The 24,601-nt window shown below is 42.8% G+C and overlaps 1 protein-coding gene and 1 long non-coding RNA gene across 2 annotated transcripts in view; one reads left to right on the forward strand and one right to left on the reverse strand.

The window, feature by feature from the left end:
- Positions 1–24,601, forward strand: part of grik2 (glutamate receptor, ionotropic, kainate 2) — a 350,655-nt gene that overhangs the window by 288,676 nt on the left and 37,378 nt on the right. The window contains exon 15 of the mRNA XM_085421989.1: positions 17,811–18,036. Within this exon, the coding sequence (XP_085278115.1) occupies positions 17,811–18,036 (226 nt within the window). The remainder of the gene's footprint in view (positions 1–17,810; positions 18,037–24,601) is intronic.
- Positions 1–24,601, reverse strand: part of LOC146658379 (uncharacterized) — a 231,591-nt gene that overhangs the window by 114,407 nt on the left and 92,583 nt on the right. The gene's annotated exons all lie outside the window — the stretch shown is intronic.

Raw genomic sequence — 24,601 nt, forward strand, 5'->3', positions numbered from 1 at the left:
GGGGGCTCTGTCACGGTCCTGGGTCTTATGACCCAGTGTTTTGAGTTTTAGTTCATTTTGATGTTTTAGTTTATGTAGCCCTTCAGGTTCCTAAGTTCATTTGTTATCATGCTTAAGTGTTTCTAGTTCTTATTATTTCCCCCTCGTGTTTCCAACTATGGTAAATCTCCCCTGCTTTTCATGTGTTTCATGTCTGTGTCTTACATTGTGAAGTTTGGGTTGTCATGTCTACGTCTCATTATGTTTCCTGTTTTATTGTGAAGAGGTCTGGTGTTTCTGTGTTCAGTTTTACTCTTCCCCTGTGGCGTTGTTATGTTCATGTTGATCTACTGTGCCTTTCTGTTCCATGTTTCAGATCCCTATGTTCTGTCTCCCCCAGTCTGTTAAGTCCACATGTCTTGAGTTCCGTCAGTGTGTTTCCTGTTTTACTTTCACAGTCTGTTCTATGTTAATGTTTCTAGTTTTGCTTCCCTTGCCTCGTCCTGCTCAATTACTTTCCCACTGTGACGTCATTATGTTCATGTGTGCCAGCTGTTTCCTCATGTGTCTCCACTTCCCCTAATCACCTCCTGTGTATTTAAGTCCTCTGTTTTCAGTGTGTGTTTGTCAGGTCGTCTGTTGTTCACGCCATGTTCTCCATGCCATGTTTCATGTCCAGGTTTTTCCATGTTGTTTGTTTAGTTCTCCCAGTTTAGGTTAATGTTAATTTTATTTCTGTTTGCCTTGCCCGTTATTTGTACCTTTTCTGCCAGCCTCATTAAACGGCTCGCTTTTTGTTACTCAAGTTTTGATCCAAGTTCCTTGGTGTCTGCATTTTGGGTCCACTCTTCACAATACATACAGTCTGCTCTTGCCAGACTGTGACAATGCTAATCTTCATTGATACTATCCTGTTAATTAGGCCCAAAGTTGGAATGAGGCTTCACCTCATTAAATCCGACTTCAGTTTTTGTGTTTAATGGGCCGTAGTTCAAAAAGCATTTTATCGTCTCTGCATAATATCATCCCAAGATATTTTATGGAGTCTTTGCCCCATTTGAGATTGCACTTCTTTTTAAGTTCAACCCCAGGTTGGAAGTTGAAGGTCATAACTTGCCTGATAATGACCCAAATTCCTCTAATATTGTCATTGTTCTGGGTAGAGATTCACTCTGTGGCCTAGGTAGATTAAAATGTAATCGGCAAAAAGAGAGTGCTTCTGATAATCTCCCTGGACATTGATCACTTTAACTTGGTTATCTTGTCTTATATATTGACTAAGGGGATCGATGAACAAAGCAAATAGGATCGGAGATAGTGGGCAACCCTGTCGGCATAATCTTTCAAAGATAAATGGTTTTGATAGGCTGCTGTTTATTTGAATTTTTGCTGTTGGTTTGTTGTAAATTGTTTGAATTGTCTCAGTGACTATCTGATGAAATCCAAACTTATCTAGAACTTTATAGAGAAATGACCATCTTACTGAGTCAAATGCTTTTTCAGCATCTAAACCCATCAGCATTGCCTCTAGATTATTCCTTTTAAAGTGATATATGATGTGGAGAGTCCTTCTAATACTGTCTTGGGTCTGCCTCTGACGGATAAACCCGGTTTGATCCAGATTAATACGTTTGGGTATAACATTATTAAGTCGTTTGGCTATTATGGATGTGTATGCTTTATAATCCAGGTTTAATACTGATATTGGTAATAGTGCCCACAGTTCAATTTATCTTTTCCTTCCTTAGGAACAACAGACATGATGGTGAGGGACCTCCCCTCCTTTAAGGACCCAGTTGCACACTGCCTTCAGCCTAGGAGTTAATTCCTCCTTGTAGGTCTTATACCATTCACCAGTGAAACCATCCATGCCAGGGGTCTTGTGCGGCTTTAGTCTTGCAATTGCAACACTGATTTCTTTATCCATAATTTCTTTAGTTAACATGCTGTTCTCCTGTTCTGAGACCTTCGGGAGGTTTAGAGAACTTTTAGAGAAATTTTCAATCTGGTCCTCATTATTTAGTATGGGCTGGGATATTCATGTCCCCTCCACATATCAGCATTCCTTGTGTTTCAGATGCCATCAGCTCAAACATGTGCTTATAGAAACTCCGGTCGCTCCCAGGGGGAGCGTATATATTGAGAATTGTCACCAGAAAACTGTCAATTCTCCCTTTTACCAGTACATATCAGCCCTCCCTATCTCTTTTGTCAGATAAAAATTCAAAACAAGTCTGTGATACCAATATTGCAACTCCTCTGCGGTGTCCGGACTTATATGATGATGAATAAACATGTTTATTAAAGCCTCACTCCAGTTTTTTTGTGTTCTTGGTCTGACAAGAGCATTTCCTGTAGTAGGGCTAGTTTAGACAGTATGGCTCTTTTTTGTGGGCTAACTATTCCATTAAAGGAGATGATATTAACAGTGTTTTCCATTTTTAAGGTGGAACATTATTGTCGAAATAAGCCTAGGAATGCCACATTGTCTGAACAGTGCTGCACAGAACCACAGCTAACAGGATAACAATAGAACCAATGATGAAAATTTGACAAGAAAGGGGGGAAAAATAAATAAGGAAACCCTGTAAGATCTGGTGTAATAAGTCCTTAAAGGGGACCGCCACCCACTCTAGAGTGGGCCCCCTGATTGGAAGACGTCCTTGTGCAATTCTCCCACCCTGCATGAGGCAGTACTCCCAGCCTCTTAATTACAACAAGGCGGTAGCTCTAAATATTGTGCATTTCGCTTCCCTTATCATTATATTGTCTCTTTTTGCCCGAAGTCAGCAGAGTTTACAAAAGGAATAATTAAAATAAATAAAAAGCAGGCAATTCGGAAAGGATAAGTTATTTTACCTGTAGCTGGTTAATATGCGTCGACATCTTACTTGTAATAGTGATGCATTTATTGCGGGTCCCTTCTATACTGTTGCAGTCTCTCCTTGACTGACACAGAGTCCATTTGACTCGGGCGCTTCAGTGTGGATCGCTTTTCTCTCTTGTTCCCTTTCGTGGGCCGTGTCAGTTTCTTGATCTGTGCCAACGGCGACTCTGGGGGCTTGTAGATCGCTATTGGGAGGCCCCTGTCGAACATGTCCTTCGTCGCCTCTTCAGCGGTATTGTAGAATGCTGTTCGATCCAGGTAGAATGCTCAAAGTTTAGCAGGAAACGGTGTCTGGAAGCGTATCCCTCACTGTTTTAGGGTTCTCAAAAGAAATGATAAAATAAGATAACCTTTGTTAGTCCCACACGTGGGAAATTTGTTTTGTCACAGCAGGAAGTGGACAGTGCAAAAGTTATATAGCAAAAATTAGAATACAATAAGAATAAAATACTGTACACAACTGTACAGAATAGAATAAAATAAAATACTATATACAGTAGAATAAAATATACAATAGGATAAAAATAGAATGCAAATGCTTTATACAACTGAGTAAAAATACAACTTTGTCAGAAAAAGAGTATTGCACTTAGTTTTAATGCACATGTGTGGATGTGTGTGTTGATCAGTTGGAGTCTTTGTTGTGGAGTCTGACAGCCGTGGGGAGGAAAGACCTGTGAAATCTCTCCGTCCCACACCGTGGGTGCCGCAGCCACTGAAGGAGCTGTTCAGCGCTGTCAGAGTCTCCTGTTGTCCATCTTAGCTTCTGTGTATGCCTTTCTCTGTTTGAGGACGTCGGGAGCGTAGTCTTGGTCCATATTAATCTGTTTACCTTTCCACTGAAATCCCTTCACTTGCCATGCCTTTTTGAGTATTTCCTCCTTAGTCTTGTAACTCAAAAAGTGAACAATGATGGACCGAGGCGGGGTACCATCGGGGGGGGGGGGGGGGGGGGCTGGGGACGCAGCAAGGGCACGATGTGCTCACTCAGTGTCTAAGTTCAAAGTCGAGGGGAGTTTCAGGTTCTCCCTCAGAAGATTTTCAACAAAGTCTATCATAGTGGGCGCACTTTTCTCTTTGTTCTCCACTACTCCATATATCCTGACATTATTTCGGCGGGAGCGCACTTCTTGATCGGCGAACTGAGACGCAAGCTTGGATTGTAGTTTAAGTAGCTAAATACCACGTCCTCCACCATTTCAACCCGTTCCTCCGTGTCCACGATACGTCCCTCTGCTTCCTCGAGTCTTATGTTGGTTTTGCATATTTCGGCCTTGACTTCTTCAAACTGTTGCGTGTTTTCTTTTCTGAAGTCCTTAATTTCCATTAGTATCGCTCTCAGATCAACCCTGTCGCCCTAATTCCTTTCGGCAGTTCTGCTAGCAGTGGCCTCAGCACTAGCCAAAATGTCGCCCTCCTCGTTGACTTCACTTTCATCAGTATCCATCACTGTCGTAGTTTCGACTCGTTTCTTGGTTTTCGTCTTGCAGCATTTATCCTTCACCATAGCCCCTTCCTAGTTATTCACTTTCAGCTGTTTATCTTGTTAATATTTGGAATTTCAGAGGCTTTGACATAAAACGGGCCGGGAGCAGAAGTTTCACGCAGCTACCTCCATCACTGCACTGGAAGTCTCTCAGAGAAAACATATTCTATCCACACATTCAGTGTGAGATGTTTAAAATGCATGACTGGAATGGAACGCTTTGGTAAGACTTATCATCAGCCTCAGTCAATTCAATAGACCGCACTCTCAGACGTGCAAGCTTCCCAATCACAGTTTGTCTGTTTTTTGTTTGCCTTTTCTTGGTTCAAACTACTTTAGTTGGTTAACTATTGTCTTCTGCAAAACATATATCTAATGGTGGTTTATTATGTTAGTGTCTTTGCAGGATATTATTCGAAGCAGTGATACGTCTCTCTTCTTCGAGTCATAGGCATTCCCTATGGCCTGTTGCTACAACACCTTTAAATGATTTAATAAGTAAACACACACCTTGTTAGGTAATAAAATTGCATCTTATTAAAGGTAATACTGCTTTTGACAGTGGCTTTTTACATGGATGTGTCACAGATCTTCTTGTCCCCAGGCTATACATGTCTGAATTATTTTGCATTAGTATTACAACAGATGGGAGGAACAGCTCATGCAACCATGGTGAATTAATCAAGTAGATAAAGCTCATTCACATGAGATCTGAGAAAGGAGTAAGCCAATTTATAGAAGAGAGGAAAAAAGAGAAAAGAAACAAATTGTGTTTTTTCCACCTTCCTTATGTTTATGATCATTTGGTAAAAACACTACACACTGTACAAAAAACAAACCAAAACAGTCTATGTTTAAACCCTCCTTCAAAAACTCCAACAACAATTTCATTTCTATTTCGAGAATCCTTTATGTATCCAAGGTAAAGTCTCTCTGACCATAAAATTCTCACTTTAAAGAGAGATGTGGCCAAAACGCCATGAACATAAACATGGCAGTGGATTCACTATAGTGAAATCAACTTTATAAACACATTATATACATCTTCATCTTGATGCATGCTCAATCATCCAGGTAAGTAAATCTCCAAAAGTTGATTAGGGAAACATGCAGTCAGCTGAGACTGAAGAAGTCACTTGGATGAGTGACGAAACGTTTCTCCCACAAAAAGCTATGTCCAGATGAACAGCATCAACTTTTGGAGACATTATATACACATTAATAACCTATTAAAGCTAACTTGAAAAAGTGTGCTCATTATCTAGAAATATCTCTAATGAGTTTGGAAAGTAAAGTTTCTTGAAAATGTTTCACCTCTCATCCGAGAAGCTTCTTCAATTCTAAGAGCAATTGGTGGAGAGTTCCAGGTTTTCAAGCCCTATTGGAAGTGTCCCAAAGAGGGTCCTGGACCCCTGATTGTTCCTCTGCCTAATCACCTGAGCCACGGTGTGAAAACGGGTGTGGCTCACAATCACACCCGTTTACACCTCAGAGCTTTTATATATATCTTAGTGCTGTCAGCGTTAATCTAGTTAAAATGACATTAACACCATAACTACATTAACGAGGCAAATCTCCATTAACCTGTTACTGCGGATTGCCCTGTGCGTGGGGCTGGACCGCATCAACGCGTTAATGAGCTAACCGCGCAAATGCATTGACGCCGTCCATATATGTCTATATTCAAAGGAGCTTGCAAAGAAAAGCGTCTGGACTTCTTTAAGTTGCTTGAAGACGTTTCACCTCTCATTCGAGAAGCTTCTTCAGTTCTAAGGTCAAATGGTGGAGAGTCCCAGATATAAACCTAGTGGGAGTGACCCCCCACAGAGGGACAAAAGGACCCCCTGATGATCCTCTAATCGCCTGAGCCAAGGTGGGAAACTGGGCGTGGGTCCCAATCAGCCAGGGTTTCGGGTGAGTTCATTGTGAAACCTGGCCCCACCTTATCATGCGAATTCCTGAGGTCAGATGGCCCAGGATGTGAGTGGGCGTTAAGGCGTCTGGGAAGGATCTCAAAACTGGATTATAGATGGCAGAGAGTTGGTGTCGTAAACCCCCGCCTCTGTTCAAAGATGGTCGCTCACAGTGGACATAGATGGCTTCTTTCACTCCTCTTTCAAACCATCTGTCCTCTCTGTCCAAAATGTGAACATTGGCACCCTCGAAAGAGTGTCCTTTATCCTTAAGATGCAGATGGACAGCTGAGTCTTGTCCTGTGGAGGTGGCTCTTCTGTGCCATGCGCTTGTTAAGTGGCTGTTTGGTCTCTCCAATGTAGAGGTCTGAGCATTCCTCGCTGCACTGTACAGCATACACCACATTGTTAAGTTTGTGTTTTGGCGTTTTGTCTTTCGGGTGAACCAGTTTCTGTCTGAGCGTGTTGCTGGGTCTGAAATACACTGGGATGTCATGCTTGGAGAAAACTCTCCTGAGTTTCTCTGATACACCGGCTACATAGGGGATGACAATGTTGTTGCGTCTGTCCTTCTTATCCTCCCTCGCTGGTGTCTGGTCTTCTTTTCTGTGCCTCTTTGCTGACTTTAAGAACGCCCATTTAGGATAGCCGCACGTTTTGAGTGCTTCCTTTACATGTGTGTGTTCCTTCTTCTTTCCTTCAGGCTTAGAGGGAACATGTTCTGCCCGGTGGTGTAGGGTCCTAATTACTCCGAGTTTGTGTTCCAGAGGGTGATGGGAGTCAAAGAGGAGGTACTGGTCCGTGTGTGTGGGCTTCCGGTAAACTTCGATGTTGAGTTTGCCGTTCTCTTCAATGTGCACAGCGCAGTCCAGGAAAGGCAGACAGTTGTCCTTTGTGTCTTCCCTGGTGAACTTGATGTTTTTATCCACAGCGTTAATGTGCGCAGTGAAGGATTCCACTTCTTGTGTCTTGATTTTGACCCAGGTGTCGTCTACATATCTGTACCAGTGGCTGGGTACTCTTCCTTTGAAAGAGCCAAGAGCCTTCCTTTCCACTTCCTCCATGTAAAGGTTGGCTACAATAGGTGACACGGGGGAGCCCATGGCACAGCCATGTTTTTGTCTGTAAAAGCCTTCGTTGTACTTGAAATATGTAGTGGTGAGGCAGAGGTCTAACAGTGTGCAGATCTGATCGGGTGTGAAGTTGGTCCTGTCCTCCAAGGAGCTGTCTTCTTGTAGTCGTTTTCTGACTGTCTCCACGGCCTCCGTGGTGGGTATGCAAGTGAAGAGAGAGACTACATCAAAGGACACCATGGTTTCATCTGGATCCAGGGTAAGTTTCTGGACCTTGTCGGTGGAGTTCTTGATGTGGTGTGGGGTGTTCCCCACGAGAGGCGCAAGGATGGTAGCAAGGTGTTTAGCAATGTTGTAAGTGGCTGAGTTTATGCTACTGACTATGGGTCTGAGTGGGACAGCTTCCTTGTGGATCTTAGGAAGTCCATAGATGCAGGGTATGGCATCCCCTGGGTAAAGGCGGTGATATTTAAGGCGGTCAATAATTTTGTCCTTTTCAAAGTCTTGAAGGCAAGCTATAACTTTCTTTTTGTAGCTGCTTGTGGGGTCTCGCTTTAGGGCTTCGTAGGTATTGTTGTCACTGAGGAGAGTAGTGATCTTTGTATGGTAATCTGTAGTGTTTAGGACCACGGTGCATCTTCCCTTATCAGCTGGTAAAACAGTGATGTTGTGGTCTTTGCTCAGGGAAGCGACGGCCTTCTTTTCCTGTATTGTGAGGTTGGATGGAGGGACTTTGGCACTGGAGAGCGTGGCTGAGACTTTCATCCTGATTTGCTCTGCTTCTGTCTGTGATAATTTATTCATCCGTATGGCAGATTCTGTGGCTGTGATGAGGTCCACTATGGGCAACTGTTGTGGAGAAATGGCAAAATTGAGTCCTTTGGCTAATACTCTCTTTTCAGATTCAGTGGGAATCCTGTCTGAAAAGTTCTTAACCCATTTCTCCTGACTGGCATCAGGTGTGTTTTCTTCTCTGGGTTGTGTAGGTTCAGGATGAGGAGTGCCATACCCTGCATCTATGGACTTCCTAAGATCCACAAGGAAGCTGTCCCACTCAGACCCATAGTCAGTAGCATAAACTCAGCCACTTACAACATTGCTAAACACCTTGCTACCATCCTTGCGCCTCTCGTGGGGAACACCCCACACCACATCAAGAACTCCACCGACTTCACCGACAAGGTCCAGAAACTTACCCTGGATCCAGATGAAACCATGGTGTCCTTTGATGTAGTCTCTCTCTTCACTTGCATACCCACCACGGAGGCCGTGGAGACTGTCAGAAAACGACTACAAGAAGACAGCTCCTTGGAGGACAGGACCAACTTCACACCCGATCAGATCTGCACACTGTTAGACCTCTGCCTCACCACTACATATTTCAAGTACAACGAAGGCTTTTACAGACAAAAACATGGCTGTGCCATGGGCTCCCCCGTGTCACCTATTGTAGCCAACCTTTACATGGAGGAAGTGGAAAGGAAGGCTCTTGGCTCTTTCAAAGGAAGAGTACCCAGCCACTGGTACAGATATGTAGACGACACCTGGGTCAACATCAAGACACAAGAAGTGGAATCCTTCACTGTGCACATTAACGCTGTGGATAAAAACATCAAGTTCATCAGGGAAGACACAAAGGACAACTGTTTGCCTTTCCTGGACTGCGCTGTGCACATTGAAGAGAACGGCAAACTCAACATCGAAGTTTACCGGAAGCCCACACACACGGACCAGTACCTCCTCTTTGACTCCCATCACCCTTTGGAACACAAACTTGGAGTAATCAGGACCCTACACCACCGGGCAGAACATGTTCCCTCTAAGCCTGAAGGAAAGAAGAAGGAACACACACATGTAAAGGAAGCACTCAAAACGTGCGGCTATCCTAAATGGGCGTTCTTAAAGTCAGCAAAGAGGCACAGAAAAGAAGACCAGACACCAGCGAGGGAGTATAAGAAGGACAGACGCAACAACATTGTCATCCCCTATGTAGCCGGTGTATCAGAGAAACTCAGGAGAGTTTTCTCCAAGCATGACATCCCAGTGTATTTCAGACCCAGCAACACGCTCAGACAGAAACTGGTTCACCCGAAAGACAAAACGCCAAAACACAAACTTAACAATGTGGTGTTTGCTGTACAGTGCAGCGAGGAATGCTCAGACCTGTACATTGGAGAGACCAAACAGCCACTTCACAAGCGCATGGCACAACACAGAAGAGCCACCTCCACAGGACAAGACTCAGCAGTCCATCTGCATCTTAAGGATAAAGGACACTCTTTCGAGGATGCCAATGTTCACATTTTGGACAGAGAGGACAGATGGTTTGAAAGAGGAGTGAAAGAAGCCATCTATGTCCACTGTGAGCAACCATCTTTGAACAGAGGCGGGGGTTTACGACACCAACTCTCTGCCATCTATAATCCAGTTTTGAGATCCCTCCCCAGACGCCTTAACGCCCACTCACATCCTGGGCCATCTGACCTCAGGAATTCACATGATAACGTGGGGCCAGGTTTCACAATGAACTCACCCGAAACCCTGGCTGATTGGGACCCACGCCCAGTTTCCCACCTTGGCTCAGGCGATTAGAGGATCATCAGGGGGTCCTTTTGTCCCTCTGTGGAGGGTCACTCCCACTAGGTTTATATCTGGGACTCTCCACCATTTGACCTTAGAACTGAAGAAGCTTCTCGGATGAGAGGTGAAACGTCTTCAAGCAACTTAAAGAAGTCCAGACGCCTTTCTTTGCAAGCTCCTTTGACTACGATGACCTGGATGACTGAGAACCGTCACAGACATATATATCTATATAAAATTCTCCTCTCGCGCCTGTGGGCGGTCTATGCTTCAAGCTCGGGTCCTCTACCAGAGGCCTGGGAGCTTGAGGGTCCTGCGCAGTATCTTAGCTGTTCCTAGGACTGCGCTGTTCTGGACAGAAATCTTAGTTGTTCTTGGGATTTGCTGGAGCCACTCGCCTAGCTTGGGAGTCACCGCACCTAGTGCTCCGATTACCACGGGGACCACCGTTACCTTCACCCTCCACATCTTCTTGAGCTCTTCTCTGAGCCCTTGGTATTTCTCCAGCTTCTCGTGTTCCTTCTTCCTGATGTTGCTGTCATTGGGAACCGCTACATCGATCACTACGGCCGTCTTCTTCTGTTTGTCTACCACCACTATGTCCGGTTGGTTAGCCACCACCATTTGTCCGTCTGTATCTGGAAGTCCCACAGGATCTTAGCTCGGTCATTCTCCATCACCCTTGGGGGCGTCTCCCATTTTGACCTCGGGACTTCCAGGTTATACTCGGCACAGATGTTCCTGTACACTATGCCGGCCACTTGGTTATGGCGCTCCATGTATGCCTGGTGTGATAGACCCCAGCCTCTATGGATCTCAGAGCTTGTTCCTGTGCTGCCATGATTAGTGCCTCTGTGCTGTCTTTCAGTCCAGCTTTGTCCAGCCACTGGTAGGATTTCTGGATATCAGCCACCTCCTCTATCTGCCGGTGGTACATACCGTGCAGGGGCCTGTCCTTCTTCCTCTTTCTTGGGTTTCTGCTGCCTGAGGTATTCACTGAGCATATGGTCGCGTGTGGTCATCTTCCTGATGTATTCGTGGATGTTCGTTGTCTCATCCTGGACCGTGGTGCTGACACTCACTGGTCCCCGGCCCCCTTCCTTCCGCTTAGCGTACAGCCTTAGGGTAGTGGACTTGGGGTGAAACCTTCCATGCATGGTCAGGAGCTTCCTGGTCTCGATGTCAGTGGCTTCTATCTCCTCCTTTGGCCAGCTTATTACCCCAGCAGGGTACCTGATCACGGGCAGGGCACAGGTGTTGAAAGCCCGGATCTTGTTCTTACCATTCAGCTGACTCCTCAGGACGTGCCTGACCCTCTGCCGGTACTTGGTGGTTGCAACTTTCCTAGCGACCTCTTCGTGGTTTGCCTGCGGGATCCCCAGGTACTTGTAACTGTCCTCTATGTCTGTGATGTTGCCTTCTGGTAGTTTGATCCCCACAGTTCTGACTATGTTCCCGCTCTTTGTTATCATCTGACTACATTTATTCAGTCCGAATGACATTCCGATATCGTTGCTGTAGTGGATCAGTGAATCGATGTCTCGTTCACTCTTGGCAAACAGCTCGATGTCATTCATGTACAGGAGGTGGCTGACAACTGCTCCACTCCGTAGTCGGTATCCATAGCCAGCAATGTTCCCTCTAAGCTGCGCATGTGCGAAATTGCGCACTGTTCTGTTGGCACGGTCTCTGCGCACAGAAAATCTGCGTGGCGCACAAAAAAAAAACTAACCTGAATTGAAATTAAAATTAATACTTCAACAATCATGTTTTGCAGTGTTAGTCAGTAAGTGACTGGCTGCTCCCATATGGGATTAGAACGATGCCTCCTTATCCCATAGTTAAGCCGATGCGTATATATATGGGGTGATCGTGGCTCAAGAGTTGGGAGTTCGCCTTGTAATCGGAAGGTTGCCGGTTCGAGGACAGTCTCCGGCTTGGACAGTCTCGGTCGTTGTGTCCTTGGGCAAGACACTTCACCCGTTGCCTACTGGTGGTGGTCAGAGGGCCCGGTGGCGCCAGTGTCCGGCAGCCTCGCCTCTGTCAGTGCGCCCCAGGGTGGCTGTGGCTACAATGTAGCTGCCATCACCAGTGTGTGAATGTGTGTGTGAATGGGTGAATGACTGGATATGTAAAGCGCTTTGGGGTCCTTAGGGACTAGTAAAGCGCTATATAAATACAGGCCATTTACAGGCAATACGCAGCCAATCAACGTGGTTGACAGGCTATGACAGCGTCCTTATGTGCTGATACCAGTATTTTAGCTAGCAAAGCAGCGTGGCTGATGAGGAGTGAAGCCACGTTAATGACAACGTGTACAACCATTGGAGATGTGAGCAGGACAGACGGAACAACTGACGGACAAAGTGTGGACTTTATACCAGTTTTTAAATTGTGTTGATCGGCCACGTAAAACCAGAGTTATGATAAAAATATCTGCAATGCTTGGTTTTCTTCCTGAATACTGCCGTTGTTTATATTTACTGCGGGAAGAAACGGTAAAACGCCGTTTTATAAGAAAAAAGGCTCGAAAGCCTGTGAGCAAAAACAACCCCCCCACCTTTCCTATTGGTCCAAAAAAGTACCATGTCGACCAATCAAAAAATGATTTGGCAAAGTGGCATCTTGTTGTTAAGAAACGGGGGGAAGTTTTAGGAGTGACGGCGGTGTTTTGAGATGTGAGAGATTTGAGACGTTCAGCGCAAATCTTGTGTAGGCAGTGTGTAGTGTAAGGCAAGGCAAGTTTATTTGTATAGCACAATTCAACAACAAGGTGATTCAAAGTGCTTTACAGAGACATTAGAAACAAAAACAAATAAAAAGCATGATTTAAAATTGATTAAAACAAGCAAGCAAACAAACAAACTAATTAACAAACAAACAAACAAACAAACAAAACAGTATATAAATCAAAACAGATAAAATCAGAACAGTAGATAAAATCAGTAGTTAATTGAGTCAGTAGTTTTGTTGTGTGTGTCAGAACAATGAGGCGACTGCTGAGTGTTACAGGTGTTACAGCAGTGATACATCTGCTGCTGTCAGGCCTGCAGGTATCAGGCTGTTGTTCTCCTTCATCTCATAGTGGACACAAATTATTTTTTGGAGTGGCACAAATAATTTGTGTGGCATCAGATTTGATGCAGAACAGCTGATTGTTCTGTAAATAGTTTGAAATGTTTATTTAAAAAAACGCCTTGGCTGCGTTTAAAAAAATAGCTGCAAAAAACTTTGTTGTTTGCCAAAGTCAGTTACTTTTTTGAAGAAGTAACTATATAATTAATTGCCCAACATTGGTCATTAAATATTGTAGTTTGCAGACAGAGAGTTACAGACTCTCTCCCAGACCACAGACTCATAATACAAGTCAGAGCTTTATAAAAAATAATAAAAAAAAGTAAGTTTTGTTTTTCGAAATTGGAGTTCAAGTTATTTTTACTTCCAATAGTGTTAACATGCTACACAGCTCATGAACAAGATTTATTTATTAATTTTTATTGTAAGTGGACTAAAGCAGTTAATTAAAAGTAGTCTAACATAAATGTAAAGGCTGTAATTCGATTATTTTAATAAATCATGTAACTTGGATGGATGAGATGCCGGCGTGACCACAGCGCACACGTCTGATGTCGCTCACGGTGGTCAAAGGGACGCTCAGGGAGTTTGTGTGTTGCTCAGACACGTGAAAAATTAGAGGGAACATTAGTAGCCAGTCTTGTTAATGATCTCACTGAGGGGGTTCAGGCCTATGCAGAACAGCAGTGGGGACAGAGCATCTGCTTGGTAGATCCCACACTTGATGGTGACTTGTGCTATGGGCTTGAAGTTGGCCTAGCATGTTGTCCACCACATCCCCATTGAGTTCCTGATGAAGGCTCTCAGGGTTCTGTTGGTATTGTATAGGTCTAGGCATTCCAGGATCCAGGTGTGGGGCATCGAGTCATACGCCTTCTTGTAATCAATCCAGGCAGTGCCTAGTTATGTAGTCTTGGCTGACTGTGTACCTGGAAGAATTGATGCTTTTTTGAAGCCAAAGGGAGGTCACACCAAACATTAATTTGATTTAGATTTCTCTTTTGTTCATTCACTGCATTTTGTTGATTGATTAAAAATAAATGATTAACAGTCATATTTTTGAAAGCATTTTTTTTGTTTACAGCATTTTTCTCACCTGCCTAAAACTTTTGCACAGTACTGTATATACACATATATAAAATATATTTAATGTCTTATTTAAAGTAGAACTAACCTCATCTAGTTCTCTATACATATTTACGATAATAATGGCCAGCTTATTTTATGACAACCTTATTTTTATAAAACCTTAGTTTTTATAAAAGTAAAAACTTAGTTTTTATGACAACTCTAAGTATTGTTAGCTACTAAACTACTGTTAACTGCTCTGTTAGTGTTGTAAGGTGATAGCCTAAGTTAATAACTACAAGAGACATAGTCCTAAACATAAATTAAGGAATAAAAAAGGTTTTACTTACCTTGCAGTCCAACAGCAGGTGCTAAAATATGGGTTTGATGTTATCCGTTGTTATAATCCATTGGTTTATGCAAGCATGTCTCCATGAGGCAAGCCAAAAAGAAAAAGTGCAGACTCCCAGTAGGCAGCAGTCTACCACCGACTGGCAGCCAGCTCTTTGCAGGCTGTTCCATTTATGCTGTGGAAAGGGAGTTTTTCCTTCCCACTGTTACCAAAACACTGGCTCACAGGGGGTCAAATGATTATTGGGGTTTTGTGGGTTTTTTGTATTATTGTAGGGTTTACCTTGAGGTGATTGTTGTGGTGATTTGGCGCTGTATAAATAAAACTGAATTGAATCAACAAGCTTTGGTACTCTCACTGATTAAATTAAAAAACGTTTAATGCTTTAGTTCACTCTGTATTTAGATCTATTTTAAAACGTCTATTCATCTCCACAATTTTAGGGAAAATCATAATTCCTTTTACAACTAAAGTCCTTTATAGATGGTCATAGCATTCTGGGCATGAAACTGCCCACAGTACCAAATTTGAACTTGAGGACCTTTGACTGAGATGTACTGCTGCTTTTAAAGGAGTAGACCACACCATTCTCAACATGACGTGTCTTGACAGGAGACATCAAAAATAGTGTCGAAGGCAACATTTATCACAGAGAACCTTCTGACTTCACCTTGGTATGTCTACATAATCTTCATCTTCTAACCCCTGGAGCTAATTAAAAAAAATGGCCTAGTTTACCTTTTTTTTTTATATACAGCTGTTCTACTCTACTTGATTTTCCTGACTCAAAGCACAACATGCATCATTCACCCATTTATAGAAGCCTTTCAAATTTCCATACTTAAGTGCTTTCTATTTCTAATTCACACGCATTGATACTCTGGATGCATCGGAGAGCAACTTGAGATTCCGTGTCTTGCTCGAGCATACTTGGTATGCAGAAGAAACAGAAACAAAAACAAAAAGAGTCCAAACAAAACAGAAAACAGACCAGTGGCTGGCCCGGCCAAAGGACAGTCAGAGAGGAGGTTGGCCCAGTCATGTACAGTATTGAGGTCTAGAGGCAGAGGCCAGTGCAGGCAAAACCATTCAGGAAGTCTGCCAGGAGTCCAAAAACTGAGATGAAGCAATTCAGGAGGAAAAATAAATTCAGGGAATCGGCCAGGGGAATGAAGAATGAATAAAATGAAGGAACCCTGGGAATGGGCAACTGAAGAGATGTGGCTTATCTTGCTGCAAAGATGATTAATTGGAGGCTGGTATTGACGGAGACTCCTCAGAAAGCAAAGCCAGTGGTCAACGAATTGGAAGAGAAGATAGAGACCCTATGGCTTGGGTTCAGCTTACAAGGGACCCTCGGCCTCAGGCCAAACAGGACCAACTGGCTCAGATGGCTCGGACCCCGCTGGTTTGGGTGGTGTGGACAGCACTGGCCTGAAGACCACTGAGAAGAGGTGATCAAGAAAACCTGGAAAGCGGAAGCAGAGGAAGCTTCAACCCACTGGCCATGGCTGCAAAGAGGAGCAGATATCCTGCAGCAGCTTTATGAAGGAACTCATTTACCACAGCAGTGACATGAAGGAGCTTGTCTACCGTCTTCCTCCCTCGGTTCTGTTAACATATTTTACAAACGAGAAGTCTTTGGAGAAGTAGAGGATTCTTCTTTAATCATGCATCTATAGTGACCAGCATGGCTGACAGTTTTTATGTTAGGGGACTGGTCAAGGATTTTTTGCACACTAGTCATTTCCTTTCTGTACCTTGAAACAACAAAATACAAAAACAAGCCAGTATATACACACCAGGTGATTAGGGAGATGGGAAACGCCTGGGAACACAGCTGAACAGACTGGCTAACGAGACAAGAGAAAGTAAAACTAAACACAGGACACACACAAAACAAAACAGGAAATAACTAACATTGACACCAGGAATAAGACACACGAGCTTAGTACAGAGACAGAAGACAAAACACAGAAACAGAACCAGAACAGACAGAACAGTTTAACAGTTTAAAGAAATCATTAAAAGCTCAGAATTACCATGACATTATACCCATGATGAGTATATATAAACCTTTGAAAATCTGTCAATTTAAGACTTTATTTAAGAACATACAAAACTCATTCTAAATTCTAACTAACTCAACAGCAACGATTTGGATGAACCAGGATATTTTAAAGCATTTACAAATATAAGGCCCCTTCAGTGTCATCAGTTTCACTGAGGGTTTAGCAGAAATAAAAGAAGAGGACAGCATTAGCCTTCCCATCATGGCAGAAGCAGGTGGATGAAAACTTTATTAAACTGGTGATGACTTAAGAGGATCAGCCAGCACAAAGTATTTCGGTAGCTTGTACTTGTAATTTTGAATTTCATAAGATTTTGATCCAGTATTTCTAAACTATGAGGATGTAACATATTGGATGGATTCTTTTGAACTATTTTGGTTTGGCAGCTATTCATTGTATGCACTAGTTGTGCTTCCCACCCCTTCGCGCATGGTTTGAATGAAATCAGCTCTGAATTCCTGTGCGTAGGCTCTTGGAAAAATACCTTGGCTGTCTGCCTGACTTAGAGTATAGGTGGTTATCTGACTCTCTGTGTATTCACAGCCACTGCTCTCGCCTTATCAGCAGTCTGAAGCTTGCATGCTCAATTGCCTGATTTGTCAAGAGTGACTCCAAAAGATTCTGATAGGCACTCCACAAATCACCCAGTTGATCTAAAATATCGACCAGCCACAAAAAGTCATTACACACAATAATGGCGGGCAGGACCTTGAAGATGTGACTTAATTACTTTTCAAATAGCTTCAAAAATGGCTTCAAATCTGCCTCCCCAGACAGTAATGTGGTCTTGGACTTTTCATGGTGATTACAGGTGTACTAAGTTGGGCACTGTGCTCTGCTACTGAGAGTACGACTGTGCTCTGCTACTGAGAGTACCCTGCTGCTGCTTATGCCTGTAAGTGTTATCAGCTTTATGGGCATCAAAGAAGAACATTATGGTCATACAAATTCAGACTGTTCACACTGCTGTTTAGCATGCTTGTCTGCTTCAACTTATATTCCACTCGTAAGCGATATTGACGGAGGCAGGCAGAAAGCATGACGTACTGCTATAGCTCCAAACAAATTCTGCTAAACCTAATGAAATTTGGAAAGTAGATGATTGCATGCATTGGCAGTATTTGAAAGTGTGATTGTATGAATGTCACTCACACACACACACGTTAACTCTTTATGAATCTCTAAATTTAACGTTACAACTTTAGGATGATCAAAACATACAGTACATGGCTTTTACAATGAATACATTTAGCTAAATTATAAATTGCTTTGTGTTTAAGTAGTTAAATATTATTTTCTCACATTACACTTCTATGTCTCCTCAGAAAACCAAGATCTCAACATATGACAAAATGTGGGAGTTTATGAGCAGTCGGCGGCACTCTGTGATGGTGAAGAATGTCGAGGAAGGCATTCACCGTGTGCTCACCTCGGACTACGCATTCCTCATGGAATCCACCACCATCGAATTTGTCACGCAGCGCAACTGCAACCTCACACAGATTGGAGGCCTCATTGACTCAAAAGCCTATGGGGTCGGGACCCCAATGGGTATGTGACACGTGTTATAATGATGTGTTTTGCTTAGAAACAAATGCTCTTAAGGTTGTCGCATATACAGTATTTTTTTCTAGACTCTACAAACTACTTAGAGCGATCTATTTTGCAATGCATTAGGAAATCTGAAATCAAGTTTTAGTTGCCTTTTGAGTTGCTGTTTCTTTGAAATGTGTTTCCTTTCTGCTCTTCATTGGCAACGTCAGAACTTTGAGCCAGCATGAAATGTAAGACTAACATAGCCACTATGATGTCTCCAATTAGGGGAAAAATCTGCAGATGCAGTTACTAGCTAGCAAATTAGTATATATATATTTTTTGTTCTTTTTCTTATTTAACAGCAGCTAACGCACCGAAAAAAACCCATCAGGATATGCTTAAAGCTCACCTCGGTATCATTGTCAACGGATAGAAGTGACCTTCGATAATATACTTTTTTCAAAGCCTCATTGAGAGTAAATAAACATGAACACATTGATAGCTGAGGTAAACAGCAGACTGACAGCTTACATCAGAGAGGAACAGCAGCCAGAGTTGTTTGTCCTACAGCACCCCCCATAGAAATCAGAATTCAGTTGACTCCAGTCTGCAATCTACTGACCTCTAGTGGTGAGATTTTACACACTCTCTTTAAAAATATCAATAAGGTCAGACAAAGAAATATGGATTTCAGTCCAGAAATGTCCTCCATTATGCCAAATTTTATGCCTTAAGTGGGTTATTAACATAAAAGGTCAGGTCCTTTAACATAGGTATCTCTTTTGACTCAAGTGTAATTGCAAAGAACATGTTTTTGTTGCAGAACAGCACCTCAGTATATTAAGTGGCTGTACACTATGGAGGTTAAAAAAGCAGTTATTGTGAAAGCTTTATTGATGGCTCTGTAATGGAAGCAAATACAGATTTTCCACTTTGACACTGCACTTGAAGGATAGAGGTCAGAGCCTAATTATTGTAAGCCCTTTAATTAGATGGATTTGATGTTTAGTTCATAATAGGTGTCATTGTCTGATGTTGAACAGAATCCTGATTATTATTTTTTTGTTATTTTGTTGACTTCACAGTGGCTTTTAAACATATTTTATGTCATTCCTTTACCACATAATTAGTGATTTACTGGTAATATAGCCTACTTCTACTGGTAATGTAGTAGTAGGAAGGATCAAAGAGATGATTCTGCTTTGATGTTTCATAAATCAAGATGATGAATATATCGAGGTGTGGTATACTTTGCTTTGTTGTTGCACATTAAAACCAAACTTAACCGTACCTTGACAGTTTACATTGCAACACATGCCAGAGGGTAATCCTTATGGAGGAATACTTAGCCCCAGGATTGTCCCTGCTATCTTCAGCATGCAGAAGAACAGTGCAACACAAATAGAGAGGTGAAAACATAGGGTATATTGTTAAACACTTTATTAGATTAAGCAGCAGATTTTTACAATTTGCTACAAATACAGTAAGACGAAAACTTCTTGCTAGGTTCTTTTACAGTTACAGATGGCAGGGATCTTGCAACAGTAACCTCACATAAATTATAAAATCAAGCTATAGCTTTCACAGAGAGGCGATTGTACTGTCAGTGTTATACGTCATTGTTATTAACTGGCTCAGAAGCAAGGGATACATTTGTACCATGGGCCACCTCAGGAATGGATAACCGGCTTTTGTTTTTATGTTCCCTGTAAAGCACTTTGTAACAGATTCCTGTCTTTAAAAGTGCCATATAAATTCATTTTACTTCCTTACCTCCTTACTCCAAATCAAAACACTCAAATGCAGGTTTAAAAAAAGTTTTAGCTTCAGATAGTTCGGCAGTACTCAGAACAGCCCTTAGATCCTCAAAGCCGGAGAAAACTGCACGTAAACTTAAACTCGGGGTGGGTATAGAGGAAAAAATGCTTTTCGCTCACCCTTGAGTGATGATGTCTGTGGAAGTGGGTCACTGTTGGTTGACACAAACTGAGCTGCAGGCTCTGAGGATGAAGCACTTTCAAGCTAAGGCAGCGGCACTTCACTGTGGACCGGCAGGGTGATGCGACAGCGAATGGCGGCTTGGGAGGTCACCGGTGACGCAGCTTTGCAGATAGAGCAAGGCCAGCCCGTGCGGGAAACCTCTGGTTGAGGCAAAGCAGGGCTAGCAGCAAGGTCTGAATGGTGCAGCTAGAGCTCATGTTGATGGCTGGGCCGTCTGTCCTTAGGAAATGGTATAGGTGAAGAAACTCGCTAAACCCTTGCCGTCCCCACCTGAGGAGCAGATATGGGTGCAGGGACGGGTTAGGTCCTGGCCACCATCACGCTAGGCACAGGGACAGGTGCAGGAGCAAGCTGGATACCAGTCATCCCCACCCAAGGAACAGATATGGAGCAGGAGTGGACTGGGTCTCAGCTGCCCTCGCCCTGGGTGCAGGCAAAGCCCTAGCCGCTCAAGGAACCACGGCAGGGACAGGGACCAGCTGGGCCCTATCCACCCTCACCGGGGAAACTGGAAGGGTGCAGGGGAAGTCAGGGTCCTAGCCGTCCTTCGAGTAGGAACAGGCTGAGACACAGGTTTGAGATAATGACAGGAGGAGAGAAATGGTCAGGTTCAAAGTCAAATTCCGGGGAGAGAGTCTCAGATGCTGGAACAGTTCGTATGGATGGAAGTTGGTAATAACCAGTCTTCTGACAGCCCAGTGCAAATAATAAACAGTCTTAGATTTTGCTGGACTTGTGGTTTGCTGAACAGTAGGTTTCGACTTGTGGTGATTTGGAGGGAAAAAGTCAAACTCACTCACCACTGGGTACTGCTCCGCAAGGCCCTGCCTCCTTTTGGCAGAGACATGGGAAAGAAACTGAGAGCTTAAACACACTGGATAAAGATGACTAGAAACAGGGAAGAATATAACTGAACTAAGTCTGACTAATGAAACAGGAAGTCGGACTTAACACAGTGCACATTGTCAAAAAGGCTAACACAATAAAATAATGGGCTGATTCTTATATAGCACTTTTCTACTCTCCCGCAGTACTCAAAGCGCTCTATACAACATGCCTCATTCACCCATTCACACCTACTCATACAAGCACTTCTAAACACAAGTGCAACTAATAAACATTCACACACATTCACACTCCGATGAACGCATCGGAGGGCAATTTGGGGTTGGTATCTTGCCCAAGGATATTTGGCATGCAGACTGGGGAAGCAAAGGATTGAACCACCAACCTTCCAATCAGTAGCTTATCTGCTCTACCTGAGCCACAGCCACCCCACAAAATAGGAAATATACTTGGTTGCGAGCTCTCGTTGGATTGTTTGGTACAGGCTGTATACCCAAGAACCAATTCCAGTTCTTGGTTGGTCCACTGCGCTTGCCTGTTGGTCTGGAGTTGGAAACCAGACGACAGACTAACCTCCAAGTCTTCAGTTCAATTCAATTTTATTTATATAGAGCCAAAGCATGACAACAGTCGCTTCAAGGCACTTTATATTGTACAGTAGACCCTACAATAATACATACAGAGAAAACCGAACAACCATATGACCCCTTATGAGCAAGCACTTTGGCGACAGTGGGAAAGAAAAACTCCCTTTTAACAGGAAGAAACCTCCGGCAGAACCAGGCTCAGTGAGGGGCGGGGCCATCTGCTGCGACCGGTTGGGGTGAGAGAAGGAAGACAGGATAAAGACATGCGGTGGAAGAGAGACAGAGGTTAATAACAGATATGATTCAATGCAGAGAGGTCTGTTAATACATAGTGAGCGAGAAAGGTGACTGGAAAGGAAAAACCCAATGCATCATGGGAATCCCCGGCAGCCTACGTCTATTGCAGCATAACTAAGGGAGGATTCAGGGTCACCTGGTCCAGCCCTAACTATATGCTTTAGCAAAAAGGAAAGTTTGAAGCCTAATCTTAAAAGTAGAGATAGTGTCTGTCTCCTGAATCCAAACTGGAAGCTGGTTCCACAGAAGAGGGGCCTGAAAACTGAAGGCTCTCCCTCCCATTCTACTTTTAAATACTCTAGGAACAACAAGTAGGCCTGCAGAGCGAGAGCGAAGCGCTCTAATAGGGTGATATGGTACTACAAGGTCATTAAGATGAGATGGGGCCTGATTATTTAAGATCTTGTATGTGAGGAGCAGGATTTTGAATTCTGGATTTAACAGGAAGCCAAAACAGGAGAAATCTGCTCTCTCTTTCTAGTCCCTGTCAGGACTCTTGCTGCAGCATTTTGGATCAGCTGAAGGCTTTTCAGTGAGTTTTTAGGACATTCTGATAATAATGAATTACAGTCGTCCAGCCTGGAAGTAATAAATGCATGAACTAGTTTTTCAGCGTCACTCTGAGACAGGATATTTCTAACTTTAGAGATGTTGCACAAATGGAAGAACGCAGTCTTACATATTTGTTTAATATGTGTGTTGAAGGACATGTCCTGGTCAAAATGACTCCAAGGTTCCTCACAGCGTTACTGGAGGCCAAGGTAATGCCACCCAGAGTAAGAATCTGCTTAGATACCATATTTCTAAGCTTTTCAGGGCCGAGTACAATAACCTCAGTTTGATCTGAATTAAGAAGCAGAAAGTTAGCGGCCATCCAGGTCTTTGTGTCTTTAAGACATTCCTGCAGTTTAACTCATTGGTGTGTGTTATCTGGCTTCATGGACAGATAGAGCTGGGTGTCATCTGCATAGCAGTGTAAATGTATGCTATGTCTTCTGATGATGCTGCCTAAGGGAAGCATGTATAATGTAAACAGAATTGGTCCTAGCACTGAACCCTGTGGAACTCCATAACTAACCTCAGTGTGTGAAGAGGACTCTCCATTTAAATGCACAAACTGGAGTCTATTAGATAAATATGATACAAACCACTGCAGCACAGTACCTGTAATACCTACAGCATGTTCTAATCGCTCCAATAGGATATTATGGTCGACAGTATCAAACGCTGCACTGAGGTCCAGCAGGACAAGCACAGAGATGAGTCCACTGTCAGTCTCCAGATCAGTGCCTCCATACAATGCTGTCTCTGAGATCTACAGAAAATTCCTTAAACTTCCTGACTTGGTTTGTGCTCTGACATGCACCATCAGCTATGGGACCTAATTTAGACATGTATATCTCTATTCATATCATTCCCAGTCAATTGGATTTACCACAGGTAGACTCCCATCAAGTTGTAGAAATATCTGAAAAGAAGAAGGGCAGAAGAGATGATAAATCAGAACCAGGGTACTTTATTGATTCCTAGGGGAAATTATGTTGGTTACAGCACTCCAGTACAAACAGTAACACAGACAGACAATACAAGAAGTAAGAAATAGCACAATATATATAATATATAAATACATATAAGCAGAGATGGGCAGTAACGCGTTACTTGTAATGCGTTACTGTAATTCGATTACTTTTTTCAAGTAATGAGTAAAGTAAGGGATTACTATTGCAAAAACGGTAATTAGATTACTGTTACTTTCCCGTAGGAACGCTGCGTTACTGCGTTACTAAAACCGTGATTTTTTTGCGAGAATGTCTCACGACAGTGACGTAAGCAAGTGCGACGTTCGTGACAACAGCTGTGTGCCGATCAATAATGGATCACATATCGAGTGCAGAGAGAGTATGAGCGTGCAGCGTTTAAAGCGTGGAAGTACTGACCTTACTTTGAGTTTGATTCCATAAAAAGTGACAAAAACATTAGTGTCAGTTGCGCGTGGGAAGAAAACTTCTTTTTACAGCAAAAAAACCCCTAAACTTCCAACAAGCACCGAGTAGCTACGACGTAATGGGAAACTCACAGAGAAACTCGCGGATTCTTCCACTGACCGCGGCACAACTGCACCAGGGTAAACCTCCACCTGCCCCACTCCTGCTTTACAGGTGAAAATAGAGCAACAGGACCGCTAGTCTTTGACTTTATTTATTTTCTGCTGTGTTTTACTTGCATCTAGTTGAAAGACTGAGTGTAAACACAAAAAATATTTTATTTTATGTGCTGGAATGTGCAGAAAATAGGTTTAAATGTTAAACTAATTTATTCAAGTCAGAGAATGTTGCATATAATTAAATGTTTGCTTGATGCATAAAGTTAAAAGATTAAAACTAATAAAACAAGTTTTAAAAAGAGACTTTTCCATTTGATTACATTTTGTATGATGGATTATGCAGAAAAAGTAGAATTGGGCTGAAAGATCTATCGCTTTATCACCTATTCAGGTTGTAAATCGTGTTTTTTTTAAAGTAACTAAGTAACTAAATAATTAATTACTTTTGAAAATAAGTAATCAGTAAAGTAACGGGATTAATTTTTTTGGGGAACTAATCAGTAATTAATTACTGATTACTTTTTTCAAGTAACTTGACCAACACTGCATATAAATCACTTACTGATAAATATCTGAATAAGAAAGAAAGAAAGAAAGAAAGAAAGAATAGAATAGAATTCAATAGAATAGAATTCAACTTTATTGTCATTGCACATGCACAGGTACAGGGCAACGAAATGCAGTTTGCATCCATCCAGAAGTGCTTTAGTGATATAGATATATTACAATATATATTAGCAATGAT

The sequence above is a fragment of the Rhamphochromis longiceps genome, linkage group LG11, assembly GCF_057381845.1.
Source record: "Rhamphochromis longiceps isolate RC_006_pf linkage group LG11, R_longiceps_female_GT1.1, whole genome shotgun sequence".
NCBI lineage: Eukaryota > Metazoa > Chordata > Actinopteri > Cichliformes > Cichlidae > Rhamphochromis > Rhamphochromis longiceps.